Genomic DNA, 18,178 nt, shown 5'->3' with positions numbered 1-18,178 from the left:
TTAACCTTCTTTTTAATTTTCTATACTTAGCTTCTAAAGAATTACTTTATAGTCTTGTTTTGTTGTAGACACCATCAAAAGGGAGGCTGGCTGGGAAGACTAGCTCTGGGAAAGACCCGTAGCCATGCTCTTTGCAGCTAGCCCTACATTCCTAGCACAGTGAGGGTAGGTGTGAGATCTCAGTAGGAGCCAAGAGAACAGAATTTCCAGGAGCAGTTCTGAAGTGATGCAATAACATGTGTCTGGTCCACTGATTATATAATTGTAATAACATGGACACCTCACATTTTTATGGTGCTTTGTAGTTTAAAAGTCTTTTACATGCTTTATTTCATTTCATCTTCACAGTGCCTGCCACTCATTTTATAGGATTTTATATGAGCTGCGATGCCTGCAGCTCAGAGAGGTTAAGTGATTTGCCCAGGGTTACATAGTTTGGAAGTGGAGGAGCTAGGACTAGAAGCCAGGTCTGGAAGTCAAAGACTAGAATTCTTTTTCTGGCACTCTTTGTATTACACTATGATGTCTTAATGAAAAGTAGAGAATATAGAACTGAATCCCATGAATAAAAGTGAATGAATAAAACTGAGGAGATACCTTGAGGCTGTATCAGAGACATCTGTGGGATTAGATATAATTGACTTAAAGCCATCCTATCAGCCAGCATGAGAGAAAACAAAAGATTTCTTCTAACTGAAGAAATACATCTCTCAAAAGACCCTGTTTCCAGGGTGGAGTAGGAACCTCTATATTCACCTCCTCCCACGACCACATCAGAATTACAGCTAAACTGTAGAACAATCATCATTGAGAATCACCTGAAGTCTAGCTGAACAGAAGTCTTATAATTAAAGATATACAAAAGAAGCCATGTTAAGACTGGTAAGAGGGGCAGAGACTCAGAACAGGCTGGTCCCATACCCACATGTGGTGATTAAAAATAGGGAGGGATATCTTGGCTGCAGAGGCCAGCCCCATACCAGGCTCCCCAGCCCAGTATTCCAAGGCCGGCAAGAGAAGTCCCCATAACTTTTGGCTGTGAAAACCAGTGGAGATTGTGGCTTAGTGAAACAGAGGGCAGCTGGAGTCACAGGCACTGTTCTGAAGGGCCTGCACACATACTTACTCGTTGATGAACTCAGTCTGAGCTCCAGTAGCTCAAAAGGCTCCAGGGACACATGGGAATGAACTGAACTGTCTGGCTTCAGTCCAAGGGTTGGAGGGGCAGCTTTCTCCTAGACAGAAGTGCTGACAGAAGTCATTGCTCTTTTGTTGAGTCCTCGCCTCATCCAGCGTGCAGATACAGGCAGCAGCCTTGATCTGAGTCTCCATCAATCTAGCTTATACCATTCGTCCTGTCCTGGTGGTTCCTTGAGACTCTAACCATCCCAACTTGTGGGCCCACCTAAGCCATTTCCCATGGCTTTTTCATACAAACAGCCCATCTTGGCTCATGCTGTGTGGCCTTTCCTAAAATTTCTCAAAGATTCACAAACCCCATAAAAATCCCAACATCTGGCATTGGCATGTCTTACTAAGCAGCCCCAAGCCTGGAACTAGTGGCAGCCAGCCTCAGTTGGCAGCTTAGCCTCTCCCAGGCACCTCCCAGCATAGCACAAGTGACAACCATACAGATCTCTTTGTAGCTCATATCAAGTGGCCCCGGGTAGGACATAGATAGCTGCTGACGTTGGCCCGCACCAGAGCTTCCACCAAGAGGCCCCAGAACCAACACACCCGGTGGCCAGCTTCAGACCACACCAGAGCACCACTCAACCACCTCCACAAATGACACACCCAAAAGGCAGACTCAGCAGGCACCAGAGCCCCGCTAAAGTAAGTCCTACTTCATAGGATCAGTCTCTGCACAAATAGCTTCTCCACTGTAGTCATGGCCAGTCCTCGCAATCAGTCATTCTGAGGGTCAGTCCCTCCTACTGACGTGCGAACAACAACCAAGGCTCAACTACAACAGGAGGGCACACACAACCCACATAAGGGACACACCTGGAGCACCTGGCTCAGGTGACCAGGGAGACTGTGCCACCGGGCCCCATTGGACACCTCCTACATAAGGCCACTCTGCCAAGACCGGGAGACATAGCAGCTCTGCCTACATAGAAATAAACACAGGGAGGCGGCCAAAACAGGGAGACAAATATGTCCCAAATGAAAGAACAGAACAAAACTCCAGAAAAAGCACTAAACGAAATGGAGACCAGCAATCTATTAGATGTGAAGTTCAAAACACTGGTTATAAGGGCGCTCAGTTAACTTAGGGGGAGAGTAGATGAACTCATTGAGAACTTTAAAAAAGAGATAGAAAACATAAAAATAGAAATAGAAAATGTAAAAAAGAACCAGTCGGAGATGAAGAATACAGAAAGTAAAGTGAAGAATACATCAGGGGAATCAGTAGTAAATTAGATGAAGCAGAGGATCAGCTCAGCAATTTGGAAGATAAAATAGTAGAAAACATCCAGTCAGAACAGAAAAAAGAATCCAAAAAGATGAGGATAGTTAAGAGGCCTCTGGGATAACATCAAGCATACCAACATTAGCATCATAGGGGTACCAGAAGGAGAAGAGAGCGAGCAAAGAATTAAAAACCTATTTGAAGAAATAATGACAGAAAACGTCCCTAACCTGGTAAAGGAAATAAACGTACAAGTCCTGGAAGCGCAGGGTCCTAAACAAGATGAACCCAAAGAGGCCTGCACGAAGAGGCATCATAATTAAAATGCTAAAGGTTAAACGCAGAGAATCTTTAAGGGAAAAGCATCTAGTTACCTACAAGGAAAGACCCATCAAACTGTCAGCTGATTTCTCAACGGAAACTTTGTAGGCCAGAAAGGATTGGCATGAAATATTCTAAGCGATGAAAAGCAGGGGACTACAAACAAGATTATTCTACCCCGCAAAGCTATCATTTAGAATCAAAAGACAGATAAAGAGCATCCCAAACAAGAAAAAGCTAAAGGAGTTCATCACCATCAAAGCAATATTACAAGAAATGTTTAAAGGACTTCTTTAATAAGAGAGGGGGGGGGAGAAGAGGGCGGGGTAGGGGGAAAAAGATCAAAAATGTCAATAGTAAAATGGCAATAACTGCATATCAACAATTACTTTAGATGTGAATGGATTAAACGCTCTAATCAAAAACCATAAGGTGGCTGAATAGATAAGAAAACAAAACCCTTACATATGCTGCCTACAAGAGACTCTCTTCAGATCGAAGGACACACACAGAGTAAAAGTAAAAGGATGGAAAAAAATATTTCATGAAAATGGAAATGAAAAAAGCTGGAGTAGTGATACTTATACCAGATAAAATAGATTTTAAAACAAAGGCTATACCACGAGACAAAGAAGGACCCAATAATCTCACTCTTGAGTATTTATCTGAAGAAACCTAAAACACTCCTTCTAAGGGACGTGCAGATCTATATGTTCATTGCAGTGCTATTTACAGTGGCCAAGATATAGAAGCAACCTAAGTGTCCATCGATAGATGAATAAATAAAGAAGAAGTACATATATATACAATGGAATATTACTTAACCATAAAAAAGAATGAAATCTTGCTATCTGCAACAACATGGATAGACCTAGATGGTATTATGTTAAGTGAAATAAGTCAGACAGAAAGACAAGTACCATATGATTTCCCTTAAAGGTGGAATCTAAAAAAAATAAACATAAACAAAACAAACAAACTCATAGACACAGAGAACAAAGTGATTATTGCCAGATGGGGAATAGGCAAAAAAGGTGAAGGAGATTAAGAAATGCAAACTACCAGTTATAAAATTAGTCACAGGAATGTAAAGTACAGCACTGGGAATATAGACAATAATATTGTAATAACTGTATGTGGTGTTAGATGGGTACCAAATTTATTGGGGTGATCACTTTGTTATATCACCATGTGGTACACCTGAAACTAATATTGTATGTCAACTGTAATTGAAAAATAAAAAATTATTTTAAAAAATTCATCTCACATTTTGGGAGGAGGGACTGCAATGGGAAGGAGGAGTCTGGATGTACAGTTCATTTTTCTGGTGTACCGTCCACTCACATTTCCGTCACCTGCCCCCTTTTAGCTTGCTTTATGTAGTAGTGTTATTTTCAGGGCCCTCATGTCTCCCCAGTACTAGTGGTTGCCATGGTCATGTCCAGAATTTTGTAGTTGAATACTCAGGTGCTCGTAGTGCTGCTGTGAAAAGTTATCCCTTTAGATAGTTATCTCTGGATGTTATTAAACTGGGTTAGGTTAGAGTCCCCAGTTACCTACAAAATCAGTTTCGCCAGGTAAAATATGATATTTCTTTCTCATGGAACTTTTTGCTCATTCTGGAAGCTCGAAGTTATTGTTGTAAGTCCCAAGACCTGCTCAGTCTAAGGACACAGAACAGAGATACAAGGGTAAAGTGGTCATGTGGTGGGGAAAATGCCAGACTCTGGTCTGTCATTTACTGACCATGTGACCTTAGGTAGGTTTTTTTATTATTATTATTTTTTACTCTCTCTAGACTTCTCTAGTTTCTTCATCTTTAGAGACAGGTAATGGTTTTCAAATCGTATTTGTTGGTGCCGCATCAGATGTCACCGAGGAGACTTGGGAAGAGCCAGGGCCCTAGGTTCCTCCAAGCAAAGCAATTCTGAGTCACTTTTATCGTACACTTCCAGGTAAAATGTCTTCAGAACCAGGGGTTTTAGGTCGTTAAAAAGAAAGTACTAAAACTTCCTGGACTAGATGATCTACCTGCAAGTTCACAGGCTGTTAACTTGTTAGTAATAAAACTTAAACAGCAAGGACTAATGCCTCCTCAGGTACCATCCCCAACCTTCCACTGCCTTACCAGCATTGTCTTGCTTGTGATTGATTAGGTGGGAGCACCAGGATCTCCCTCTTCCCAGCCACTTACTGGCTTCTGGAGTTGGGTGCCCAGGAGCCCCGTGGGGTGTTGGGGAGGAAGTCCACAGATGCTGGCGGTGAGCTTAGCCAGAAGTGGAAGGGGAAGGCCCCTAGTGATTCCCCTGGGTTCCCCTGGGTTACCCAACCCCCTGCAGCACTGCAGTCGGTAGACAGTTTGCCCTCAAGGTAAGGGTCACTCCCTGCTCACTGCTGCAATTTTGGCTATTGAAAGTGGGGAATGAACTTGAAAAGAGGTATGTTGTTTGAACAATCAGTTGCCAACATATCCCCAAAGACAAAATGGCATATGAAAAGAGGCTGAGGGTGCTCAAAGTATAAAAGAAAGGGAGAAAAAATAAGGAATTTCTGGTTAAAAATATACCCTTCTGGTGATCCGAGCAGTTAGATTTAATCTGTTTACATTGGATAGTAATAAAAGGAAATGGGACCAGCTGCAGACCTCCTTACTGTGACAACAGTAACCTTTTATTATTCCATCAAACTCCAGGAGGAAATAGCTTAAACATCTGCAGCTTTTGGACAGAATTCACACACTCAGATATCCAGCCTGAATGCTACTGCTAAATGACTTAGTTAATGCTTTGAGCTGAGAAGCAACCCTTTGGGGAACTGGACAGTGCAAAGGGAGACACTAGTTTGAGTTGAAATTCCAGCACCTATTATCTAAAGCTGAGCACATTGGTAAAGCATCTGTAGGCAGGAGGCAGCCCTGTGGGGGAAAGAAAAAAGGAGATGTCAGGCAATCTCTGCCATTGTTCCCCTCTTTCTTCCAACTCGCACTAAAAGCGCTGCAAGACGACTCAGAGCAGAGCTGTGGTGACAGGCCTCTTACTGCGGGCAGAGGGCAGCGGCGGCACTAGTGTGCAGAGGCTGCCTGGGGCACAGTCACCTGCAGGTGGAGTTGGGACACCTGCCCTGTCTGATTATGCAGCATTCTGAGTGCCAAAATTCAGAGTGTTCTGTGGGGCCTCATCAAGCACAGGACCTGTGGGAGACTAATCAGGATGAGTTTGTTGGAATATCATGTAGCCATTTTATCGCTTAGAGTCTATATTTTGTATTTACACTGAATGAGCTCTTGAGACTTAGAGGTTTTTATCATATATCACTTTCATGCATATATACCAAGGAAAATATAAGCAAAATAAAATAGGTCAAGATATTCCTAAAACTTCTTCACTTTCAGAGTCCAACTCTCCTGAACCACTTTTTAAAAAACTTTTTATTTTGAAGTAATTACATATAGAATCATAAGAAGCTGCAGAGTACAGAGGTCCTGTGTGCCCGTCTACCAGCTTCCCCCAGTGATGGCAGCTACCATGACTATAGTGCATTATCAAAACCAAGAACTCGATTCTATTCTAACTCCTTTTTACTTAGGCATGGATAGCTGCATTGTCCCACACATTATTGTCCTCCAGGCCATCTAGAGTGTTGACGATGTGCCATTTCTTAAGAGTACTCCACTACTGTCTCTGGGATTATCTGCCAGGCTATTGGCATCCATCTCCCCACTTTTTTTTTTTTAACCTTTTTCAAAAAATGTCAAACTTAGGGAAAAGTTTTAAGAATATTACAAGGAACTCTCAAATATCTTTTATGTGGTTTCACCAATTGTTAACATTTTGCTACATTTACTTTATCATTTCCTCCCTGTTTCTTCCTCCCTTCCCCCTCCTTTCCTCTTTCTTTACCCTTTGCCTTTCTTTCAGAATAATTTGTAAGTTTGCAGATATCATGCCCTTTACCTCTAAATATTTCAATATGTATTTCCTAAGAAGAAGGATTTCACTTAAATTATCACAGATCAAACTCAGAAAATTTAACATCAGTTCAATACTGTTATCTATAGACTTTATTTAAAACTCCTGGGCATCTAGGAAATGAAGTAGAACTTTGGATCCAGCCAATTCAAATTCAGTGAACCCAGTCTTTGAGTTTCTCGTAATCTTAGCATAAGGTCTGACTTTGGCAATGGCTTCTGGAGGATAAGAGAAAACGCCCAGATTATAGTTACTTTTAGGGAGGATCAGAGTTTCTAGGAACCTTACCAAAAAAATTAAAGACAAAGGACTCTTAGGTGAAAAGGGAAGAGAGCTTAATATGAGATTGAATGGGATATGTCTAAGGTTGACATTTAATTTTTGGTGATCATTACCAGTTTTTACAGATGCTTTTAACCATTCCAACATGTAATTTTTTTTTAATTCCTGGAAGGAGGTAATCATCATTTCTTTCTGTAATTAGGGGCTTAACTTTTCCTGGATTTATTAAAAGATATGAGCAGTTCAATTCAACAAGTATGCTGTAGGTACCAATTTATACCCAAATTATACTGTAGTATCAACCCCTGCAAGGACTCAAGGTCCTTTTGTTGACATTTGACAATAGACAGAATTGACTTTTTTTAGGACTAGAAAGAAGTATGTAGGAAAATCCTTGTTTACGTTTTAAATGTTTTGAAAAGAAATTAAGTAGCAAATATGGTTTTTAAATGCTTGCCTAAATGACTGTATATATCAGTGGTTTCCAAGTTGAGGACTAGTGCTGGTCCAGTTTTTCTTTGGTCCAACACAAAAAAATAAAGACAAAACAGCCACTCCGTCTGTCAATCTGTCTGTCTGTCTGGTATAAGGTCACCAACTATCTTTTCTTAGAAAGGACTGACTGCCTTTATGCTGCTATTTTCTTCATATAAAATGTTTGGGTATAAAATACTCTTTCTTTTAGGAACTTGTAATAAGAATAGTAAGTAGCTAAATAAAAAGTTAGCAAGTCTTTGTTGGTCCCCTGACATTTACTTATGATGAAATTCAACAGTCTAAGAACCATTGCAGGAAAGCAATGATCGAATCAAAAGAGTTCTAGTTTAGGGGATAGGAAACTTCACCATGTACCTTTGGGCAGGCTGCTAGGACCCTCTTGACCTCACTTTCTCTGGATATAAAATAGTAGTAATAATTTCTACATTGAAGGTTGTTGTGAGGAATAGATAAGATGTTATTTCGTATCAAAGTACTTGACCCATAATAAGAATCAGTAAAAGGAGGCTATCAAAATTAGGTCATGTGAAAGCACTTTATAAATTTTAAAACACTACAAATATAAAGCACAATTAATAACTAGGATTTAACATTTTTAATTTAAATTATTCATCAGTCAGATGATGAATAGCTTCCAAATTGAAAGCGCTTGTTTTATAAAAGTACTAGTAAATCTTTCACCATACAAAGCAAGTAAATGTTGCTAACAAAGCTGGCTTATTATTCATAAATTGGCATAAATTATAATGCACGATATAGTCCCAGTTTAGTTACATTGAGTGCTTCCTATCTGTGAGTTAGGAGTGAATTTTGAAGGAATGTTTTCTTTGAAACTGCTTGAAAATTTGCAAAGATGGTTCAAGTATAGGGTTTCTTTTTCTTTTCTTTTTTCCTTTACAGCCAAAGAAGCCTAAAGCCCCAGACAATCCATTTCATGGCATTGTTTCCAAGTGTTTTGAGCCTCATCTTTACGTGTATATTGAGTCCCAGGACAAGTGAGTGATGAATATTTTGCTATTTTCTGTTGCATTTCTCCCTCCTCTGATCGCGGTTGGGCCTCCCAAGGGTATGACCCCTTCCAGAGGCTGAAGGAGGGATTTGGCATGCCTGTGGCCCTCCCTGGAAACCTGTTAAGGATATTTTTATATCTCTTGAACGTTATCATTTATTGTGTCTATAAATCTCAGAAGCCTGAATTTGACTCTAATAAGGTCCCAAATGGATCCCAACACCCCCTTCCCACGTGGGCACTGAGCCCTTATGTAGCTGTATATGTCAGCCCAGAGACTTTATAATGTCAGGCAAAAGGAGGTAAGAAAGCCTAGTCTCTAATGTAGATGTTTTCAAGTATAATTTGTTTTACTTTTCGTTTTGAAATAATTTAGACTTACAAAAAGGTTATAAAAAATTCTCATAGACCTTTCCCCCAGAGAATGTTAACGTTTTTCATAACCACAGTTGTCAAACTCAGGAAGGTAACATTGTCCCACGAATGTCCTTTTCCTGGTCCAAGATCCAGTGAGACATTTAGTTGCCAGCTCTCTTTAGTCTCCTTTAATCTTGAACGATTCCTCAGTCTTTTTTTTTTGTCTTTTACGATCTTGACACTTTAAAGCGTACTGACCAGTTCTGTACAGTGCCCTCGGGTTTGGTTTGTCTAATGTTTCTTCTTGATTAAATCCAGACTATGCATTTTGGGCGTAATAGAGGTACTGTTATATCCTTCTTGGTACATGGTATCAGGAGGCAGGATTTGTCTCATTACTGGTGATGTTGACTTTGATCACTTGCTTTAGGTGGTGTCTGCCAGCTTTCTCTCTGTGAAGCTACTATTTTTCTCTTTGTAATTAATAAGTATCTTGCGGGGAGGATTCTTCGGGACTATGTAAATTTCCTGCTTCTCATCGCCTACTCATTTTGATATCCCTTGATGATTCTTGCCCGAAGCAGTTATTACTGCAGTGTTTGTCAAATGTTGATTGTCTGTTTCCATCATTTCTTCAGCATTTACTAATTGGAGTCCTACTATAAGGAAGAGCTTCTCTTCTCACCCATTTGTTCGTTTGTTTATTTGTGTCAGTGTGGACTGATGGGTTCTTCTTTTATTATCATCCATTTAACGTATATGCTTTTTACAAACTGAGGTGCTCCAGAAATTTTTTACAAAGCAACCCACCGTAACCAAGTTTCCTCACAGCCAGAAGAGTGTTTTCATGTTCCAGTGCCCGCTGTTCATGCGACGGAGGAAGACCCTTCCTCATCCCTAAATCTCTGCCCACAGCCAGAGTATGCCGGCCCTTCTATCCTGGAAGGCAGATTTTGAAAAGGTCGGGTTTCTGGATGAGGCCGAGCTGACTAGAGACAGGCTGGCCCAGGCTTCAAGAGGAGGTCCGATAGCCCAAAGAACGCACTTAGGAGTACTGGACAGTGGCTCCCACAGGGCAGACAGCGGCTGTGAGAAAGTTCTTGAGGGGTGTTCTCTGGGAAAGCATTTAGGCACTGAAATTCAGTTTTGTTTTGTTTTGTTTTCCTCTTTAAATGATTCTGTCATGGGTTAGCAAATTCTTGTTTTCACATATGTTTCAGGGGTAAACTATAAGATTAAGAGAATATTTCAAGTAGAATCACCACATGGACCATTATTATCATTCACCTATTTGGTTTAATAGATAGCGTCTACTCTTTTCTCCCACAATTGCAAAATGCTTCATATTAAAATCCTAGAAAATGAACTTTGTCAAAGAGCTTCTACATTAACAAAAATTTTCTCGCTGCTCCCTACCTAGCCCCCCCCCCTCAAAAAAAAGTTACCTTGACCTATTTTGCCTTGTAAAGCTACAGTTTTCTTCCTGCTCTCTATCTGTTGGATTTATGTCTGCAGGCACACAGGGAGTAGTTACTATTGCCTGTTAGTCCTTTGCAGCACCCCATCTTCTGCATTCAGAAAGTTTTCTCTCAAGAAGGTAATAAGACACCCCTGAGGGGTAGGAAAAAGGACCTGTTATTTGCCTACTAGATCAACAGGTCGTAGAGCAACCCACCTGGATGACTATTTCTAGACAAAGCTCCTTCTTCTCATATCAACCCAAATTCTTATTATCAAAAAGGCTTAAAAGCTATTGGTTCCAGGGTTTAAAGTGAATATCTGAGATAACCACATACTCTCCCACAACCTACATGGTCTAAAGAGTCATTTTTCCAAATTATTATAATTCTGGTATCTACTTTTTTCTTTCTATGGCCTTGATTCATATAAAGCATACTCATTGTTCATGGTACTTTGGGCAAAGAGCCAGACCTTCCTTCCTTAGGGACTCTCCATTTCTCTTTGAAAAATGAAGTGCTGGCCACTCGTCTTGCCTTTTGGCCTTACTAGGATGTTTCCACAGCACGAGGGAAGTAGCGGAAGCTACTCGTAGGAGAACTGCGTAGGTTGTGCTGTTGTTGCTCCAGAATAAGCAGCAAAAGCTTGAAGTAGAAAATAGAATTCAAGAAATCCATTTCCTCATCTGTTAAAGAAGAGAATCAGACAAAATAATGCCTAAAGCAGTGGTTATTAACCTTTTTTGAATCATAGATCCCTTTGAGAACCTATGAAAGCCATGGATTCTCTTGTCAAAAAAAGAAATCCTCATAAGCCCACACACTTTTTTGAGAACAATTTCGAGGGGTTCTATAAAACCCTTCCTCCTTCAAGTCAAAGAATCCCAATGCTGAGGAAGAAACTCAGGTGGGAACTGGTTTTGTAGAAATTACTACTCTTGTGGCTCTGACTCAGAAATCTGCAAAGGAAGATAATCTTAGACCATTCACGAACTCCCAGATGACAGAGACCCAACACGGTGTAGCGGAAAGAGCATGGGCCAGACAGACCTGGATTTGAGTCAGAACTCTGCACTCACCAGCCTGGGACCTCGAGCATGGTACTTAACCTCTCCAAATTTGTTTTGTCCTATCTGCAGTGAAGTTAATAATGTCCCCCTCATAGGACTAGTGGTGAGGAGGAAATGAGGTGACATCTTGGCACTTGGCACAAGTAAACAGAAACTGTACTCGCCCTGCCCTCTCTGTGATCTTGTTTCGTACTCAGATGATTGGGTAGCTTGATCAGTGTTGCCAGCTTTCCATTGGTCTGGCTTAGGTTTCATCTTCTTATCTCCCCAGCCTCCCACCTGCCCAGGGAAGGTTCTGGAAGCACCTGCCCCAGCCAAAAGCCAAGCAGTTATAATAGTACTGCAGAGCCAGTACCCACAGAGGAAGCAGGAAGTGAAGATGTCCCCAAAGCCACCTTTTTAGCGTGTTGGGCTAAGCTGTTTTACAGGCTGTATGCAGCTTTCTCAATTTTTGTTCATGTTTAAGGAGGAATTTAGTATAATTTCTACTCTTGAGAATGTAGTGATTTTCTTCAGCTTGACTTTTGCAGAAGAGATTTTTCTACATAGGTACTTCATTCGGTGACATTCTCAGTCAGAGAAATTATTAGTGACTCCATTTCTGCCCATTCTCCTGAGTTCCCTGTAATAACTTTTGTTGAAATAGGACTTCTCCTTCTCCTGGCTTGATCAAGCCTAAAGTTTCTCTGTAAATTAATTTCAAACTTTCAGAAGAGCTACAAGAATTAAACTTGGAGCATCAGTATACCCAGATTCCCCAATTAACAGTTATTTCTGCCTCCTGTCTCACATACACACTCATGTATGCACACATACGTATATATGCACATACATATTTTTTCTGAGCGATTTAAATTCTCAAAATGCAGCCAAGGTGCCCCATTACTCCGTAACACTTCACTGTGCATTTCCTTTCAATAAGGACACAATCTACATAACCACTGTATAACCATTAAAATCAGGAAATTAACATAGGTACAGTATTGCCGTTTAATCCATAGACCCCATTACATTTTACCAGTCGTTCCAATCATGTTTTTTATAAATCCAGCATTCATTCAGGGATCATGGTTTGCATTTATTTGTCATGTCTCTTTCGTCTCCTTCAGTCCAGAAGAATAATTTATCCTTTCTTTATCTTTCGTGACCTTGAAATTTTTGAAGAGTACAGGCCAGTTACTTTGTGGAATGTCCCACCGTCTGCATTTGACTGATGTTTTCTCGTGATTTATACAGAAGTGATGCTGTGTTCTCAGTAATTCATGTCAGGAGGCACCTAGCGTCAGTTTGTCTCACAAGTTATGGTGTTCATTTTTATTACTTGGTTTAGATAGTTTCTGCCAGGTTTTTCTGTTTATTAATAAGTAATTAATAAGTGTCAGGAGAAATGTTGAAACCGTATAAATAGACTTTTTCTCATCTTTCACCTACTTATTTTACCACCCATAGAAGATACTTGCCTGAATAATTTATTACTGAGATAGTTGCCAAATGATGATTTTTCTAATTTCGTCATTTCTTCTACATTTATTAGTTGGCATTATATTTTTAAGAAAAAGCTTTCTCTTCTTCCCATTTATTTATATGAGCATGGACTCATGGATTCCTTTTTTATTCAATGGGTTATAGCCATTACTCTCTTTTTGTGTTTAACTTTCTGTTGGAATAAATTTAGACCTCCTGAAAATTTTCAAAAGTGGTACAGATTTTCCATATTCCCTTCTCCCAAGTTCACCTAATACTAACATCTTACATAATCATAGTACAGTTATCAGAACCATCAAGTTAACATGGGTATGGTACTATACTAAATGCCAGACCTCATTTGGATTTCACCCCTTTTTCTACTAATGTCCTTTTTTTCCCTCCAAGATCCATCATTATTTAATGATCAAATTGTCCATGAGTTGGCTATTGGGACCCCTTCAAACTGGGTGTCTGTCATGCTTGTAGGTCCTCTCAGCTGAGAAAGCTAAGAAATATATGTATGTGTATATACATATACATCTATATCTATTTTTATACCTATTTCTATATTAAAACCTGTGAGTTTAAGCTGATGCTTCCAATTCTAACCTAAGACCACAGGATTTATTTTAGCCTCCTCCATTACATGTCTACCTTCTACAGCAGTGAGAAACTTGGCTCCCAGTACCCTCCATGTGTTTACTTATTTGTTCCGCTTACCTATGTGTCACTCATCTCCCAGTTGGGCTCAAGCCACACCTTGGCTTCCCAACCCCACAGGCCATACCAGAGCCAAATCCTTGGCCCCAACCAAAGGGAAGTGAAAGGGGTACAAATTAGTTTGAGTACCCCTGAATTAACAAATTCTGTAACCTCTTGGGGATCTTAAGCTGCTTTGCCCATGTTTACCTCCTTGCCAGCTTTTTCAGACTACCTTCTTCCTCTCCCGGTGCCATCATTACTTTACTTTCCAATTAGAATATTATTTCTACAAACGTCGACTGTAGATCCACCAGAAGAAACTGCCTTGATCATCCATAGATAAGCTTGGTCTGCAGTGTGGTTTTTCTTCTCTTTGTGATTTCATCTTTCCCTCTACTGATATTGCTCTGCAGTAGTCTTTTTCCCTAGGTCATTTTATTTGTCAGTGGAAACCCAGCAGTGTTTCGCATGCCCCCCGAGAAATGCTTATACAGTTCTTGGGTAAAAAGCTCAAGCTACAGGGAAGAGGGCAAAAGACACTGTCTATAGCCATGACATGTTTCATCAAGCTGGAGAGAAAGTGACTAATGCTAATAATCGTAATATCATATATCTGTATAATGCTTTATGGTTTTGAAATTAAAGCATGGTACAGTGAGTGGATAGAGCTTAGCTTTGGAGTCAGACAGACCCAAGTTCGGATTTCAGCTCTGATAATTCTATGACCTTGGGCAAATGATATTACTTTCCTCAGCCTCAGTCTCTTTATTTTTAAAATGGGGATGATACGGCCTTCTTCTCAAGTCTGTTCTGAGGATTAAATGAGATTGTATTTATAATGTACCTAGCGCATGCCTAGTCTGTAAGTTTAGAGCCTAGTGGTGGAGATAGACCAAAGAAAGATTGTGGTACACAGTGTGAAGGGATAAAAATATGAATACTTGGCTGTGGAATACAGAGAAATATATAAATCAAATTGCAAGCAGACTTTTCTCTATTTATGTCCTCTACCTCAGCCAAACTCCTCTCCCCCTTCCCACCCTTTCTTCCTCACACTATATTCTATGCTCACTTCCAACTCTGTGCCTTCATTTTCACCTGAATCTACTGTGAAATGTTCTCTCTAGTGTCCCGTCATTTCCTTTGTCTAAACCAAATTTTTCATTTTGTGTATACTGCAAAATTTTCGTGCTGAGAATCTAAATATCATAAGCATGAGGGTCCTATCTCCCCCCAAAAAGATCAAAGCTTCTAATGGACACACACTGTCTTAACCCCCATGGCGCCTTTGTAAACCCTTACTTGGTTGTAATTGCTCTAGGGTGTAAAAGGTGCATCCTTGTGATTCCAGTCAAGAAGTCAGTATGGCACACATCCCTTTCTCTAGTAGTCTTACAAGATGTTGTCAAAACTCAGGGTAGTGTTTTGTGCTTGGAAGAAGTGATAACCTAACCTTTGCTATTTTTTTTTTAGTTGAATTCATTTATATCTTACACTTACAGTCCACAGAACTTTGCATATAACTAAGTGCTCAGTCAGGGTTTGATTGGATTGAATCATTTATTCAAACTAATGAACCATGCCCATTCCCATTGGGGTAACTGTTACTATTCCCATCTGTGAAATGTTGAGTACTTATTTTCTGATGTCTTGTGTGGCATAAAAGTGTACTAATGCAAAGAACGGGAGATGGAAGGGAGGGGCGGATTACGCTGACTGGTTTACTTCTTGCAAGCACCAGAGAACAATGTCAAAAGTAACTTGGTAGACGTTCTGCAAAATATGGAAGGTCTTTAGAGTTTTTTAAAGCGGAAATTTTCTTTACATTCTATGATCATAACTAATTTAAAATCTTACTCATCGAGTTGGCTCTGAAATAGGTTGTTGGTGAGTAAGTAGTATCCTGACTTCAACTTCTAGGGGAATTGGGTAAGTGGTTAAAATAAAAACACTTCAGAGCTCCCGCCCCTGTCTTGGTTGGCACTATAGATTTGGAGATTAGACTCATAAGATTCAAGTGGAAGCTTTTGGCTTGTGTTACATGCTCTCCTCCACTGCACCAGCCCCCACCCTGTCTCCACCTTCCCACCCTTCCATTCCCACCCCTTAGGAACAAAGTGTGGAGGTTGATCAACTGAGTATGTGCTGGGCACCAACATAACTGAGAGATTAGCTTCACACATAAACACGAGGGGTGGATCTGAGGAGAGCTGAAGTAACTTAAACATGATCCCTACTTTCATGGAGCTTATACATGAAACAGAAGATTCTGCTACTGTGTAGCAAGCACACTTCACCTTTTGTACCGATTTTGGCTTATTAGAAGTAGCTGGCTAGAGTGCTGTCTCACAAAGGATTCCGAAATTACACCAAAGATCAGTGAAAAAGATTGCCATTATTGATGAATGTCGCCTCCATGGGCCCAGGATGGGAGACAGTCTACATGGTCCTTGAATAGTTGATATCCTTACTTCTCGTTAGCACCAGAGAACAATATCAAAGTAACTTAGTAGACATTCTGCAAAATATGAAAGGTCTTCAGAAAATAAAATATCTTTAAAAAGTAAAATATCAGTGTGTTACAGATGACCAGTTGAAATGGAGAGAGAGAATTGGTGTGAGTAGGAGTTATCTGGGTACATGAGCTGAGCTTAAAGGATGAGGAGAGAGGTGATGGGAGAACATCTTGGCTGGGGGAGGCATCCAGACAAAGGCCGAGTCAGGGATAGAGATGGAGCAGGCAGCAGCTGAAGTGAGTCTGGCTGGAGCATAGGGTCACTGTGGAGGAGAGGTGGGACATTAACTGGAAAGGTTAAGGCAATAAGAGGTTGTGAGGAATGAGGTGGTGACCCTGGAGTGCCTTCCCTGCTTGCTGATCGTCACCGCAGACAAAGACCTAGCCTAGGCCTGAAGTTCTTTGAGGGCAGAATGGCTACATCTGGATATAATAAACTTTAATTAACAAATGCTCTTGAGTAAAATGTCAATTTTCTCTTATTTCTGCTAATCAGGAATTGATGCCGTGTGTGGTTCTTGTCTTTTTCTTCCTGACTGTTATATAAATACATTTTAAAAGCACAGCTGGATTTCTGTAGCTTTAGACAGCCACCTAAAAAGATGCAAAATGTCAAGAGGGGTGGGGACCCCTCCCATTTTCCATACAGCACAACTTTGCAGGGAACAATCAATACAGCCCTGCTGGATTCTAACTAGTGGTGACTCATTATGACTGAGGCAAATTCAATGATGTTTGAATGGGAGAGGGGAGAAAATTGGAACCATCATCACCATCTTGATCTCGGGCAAGCCTAGAGCTACTTGTATCCTCTCTTCTCCCAAGATTTTGTATACTTTTGATTCTGGAAATTTTAAGAAAAAAAAACTTCATTAAAGGAGAAAGAAAGCACTAGAATATTTCTTTACTTTCTCTTTGTTTTGGCATCTATCTCTTGGGCACATTTAGGTTAACGATACCTAAATATTTGCTGATCATAACCTTTTTGTGTTTCAGGCAGTACTAGGGTAGAGTGGCTAACAGCATGAGGTTTGGAGCCAGGGTGCTTGGTTTTGAATCCTGGCTATGTCACTTTCTTGCTGTATGACCTTGGACAAGGTCCTTAACTTTTCTGCACTTCGCTTTCTGAAAATGCAGATAGTAATAGTACCCACTTGAATAGTTACTGTGAAGATTAAGTGAAGTTCATTGAAATGACGCTTATAAAACGCTGACATAGCACCTGGACATCACAAGTGTTCAGAAAATGTTCACTATCGTTAGTTAGGATTTTCATTTACGGAACGGGGAGATGGTACTAATATGGTAGTAGGACTAGTGTGTGTGCTTAAGTGGCGGATTCTGGGCTCTAAAATGAGTGACAGGCTTTCTAGGCCTTAATTTTTTCATGTCTTAGAGGGTCCAGTAATATCTTATCTCCCTCACAGGGGCTTGGGATCAAATGTGATTGTGAAATACTTTGAAAAGTATAGAGCAGCACACAGATGCCACATTTTATTACTGCTCTTACTTAGGAGTAATGGGGGTGTTTAATGATGATATTGATAATAATAGGTCGAATTTGAAATGTAGAGAGCATTAGGAATGATTTACTCTTGGCAGTCAAGCACATTTATTTGCTTTCTCTTTCTTGAAGTAAAATAATATTTCAAGTTTTCTTCCTCTTAGAAACCTTGGAGAGCTGATAGATCGGTTTGTGGCCGATTTCAAAGCCCAGGGGCCACCTAAGCCCAACACTGATGAAGGGGGTGCCGTGCTCCCCAGCTGCGCTGACCTCTTTGTCTACTACAAGAAGTGCATGGTGCAGTGCTCCCAACTCAGTACTGGGGAGCCAATGATCGCTTTGACCACCATTTTCCAGAAGTACCTTCGAGAATATGCCTGGAAAATCCTCTCTGGCAACCTGCCCAAGTGAGTCCTAATTTTCCTGAGTGGTGAAGTAAGATTCTGAACATACCTAACTGTGGGAAACTTTAAGGAAATCCACTCTGAAGTTGTTTGCTGAACTGCTAAAAGTATCAAGGAGGAAAATAGCCTTATTGAGTTCTCAAGGATCTGAGACTGTTTCCTTTCTAAATGGGATTCCATAGCTGATCAAGAAGTGCCAACACTGGCT

The 18,178-nt window shown here is 40.5% G+C and overlaps 1 protein-coding gene across 4 annotated transcripts in view; it reads left to right on the top strand.

Moving 5' to 3' along the window:
• The window catches only part of VPS53 (VPS53, GARP complex subunit), an 89,100-nt gene that overhangs the window by 24,049 nt on the left and 46,873 nt on the right, over positions 1-18,178 (top strand). For all 4 annotated transcript variants that reach the window (XM_023530530.1, XM_023530529.1, XM_023530532.1 and 1 more), the window contains 2 exons: positions 8,386-8,480; positions 17,731-17,973. In XM_023530530.1, coding sequence (XP_023386298.1) covers positions 8,386-8,480; positions 17,731-17,973 — 338 coding nt within the window. The remainder of the gene's footprint in view (positions 1-8,385; positions 8,481-17,730; positions 17,974-18,178) is intronic.

This window comes from Pteropus vampyrus, unplaced genomic scaffold (genome assembly GCF_000151845.1).
Source record: "Pteropus vampyrus isolate Shadow unplaced genomic scaffold, Pvam_2.0 Scaffold50, whole genome shotgun sequence".
NCBI lineage: Eukaryota > Metazoa > Chordata > Mammalia > Chiroptera > Pteropodidae > Pteropus > Pteropus vampyrus.
Note: the sequence above shows the minus strand (reverse complement) of the source record. Positions and strands in the feature narration are given on the sequence as shown.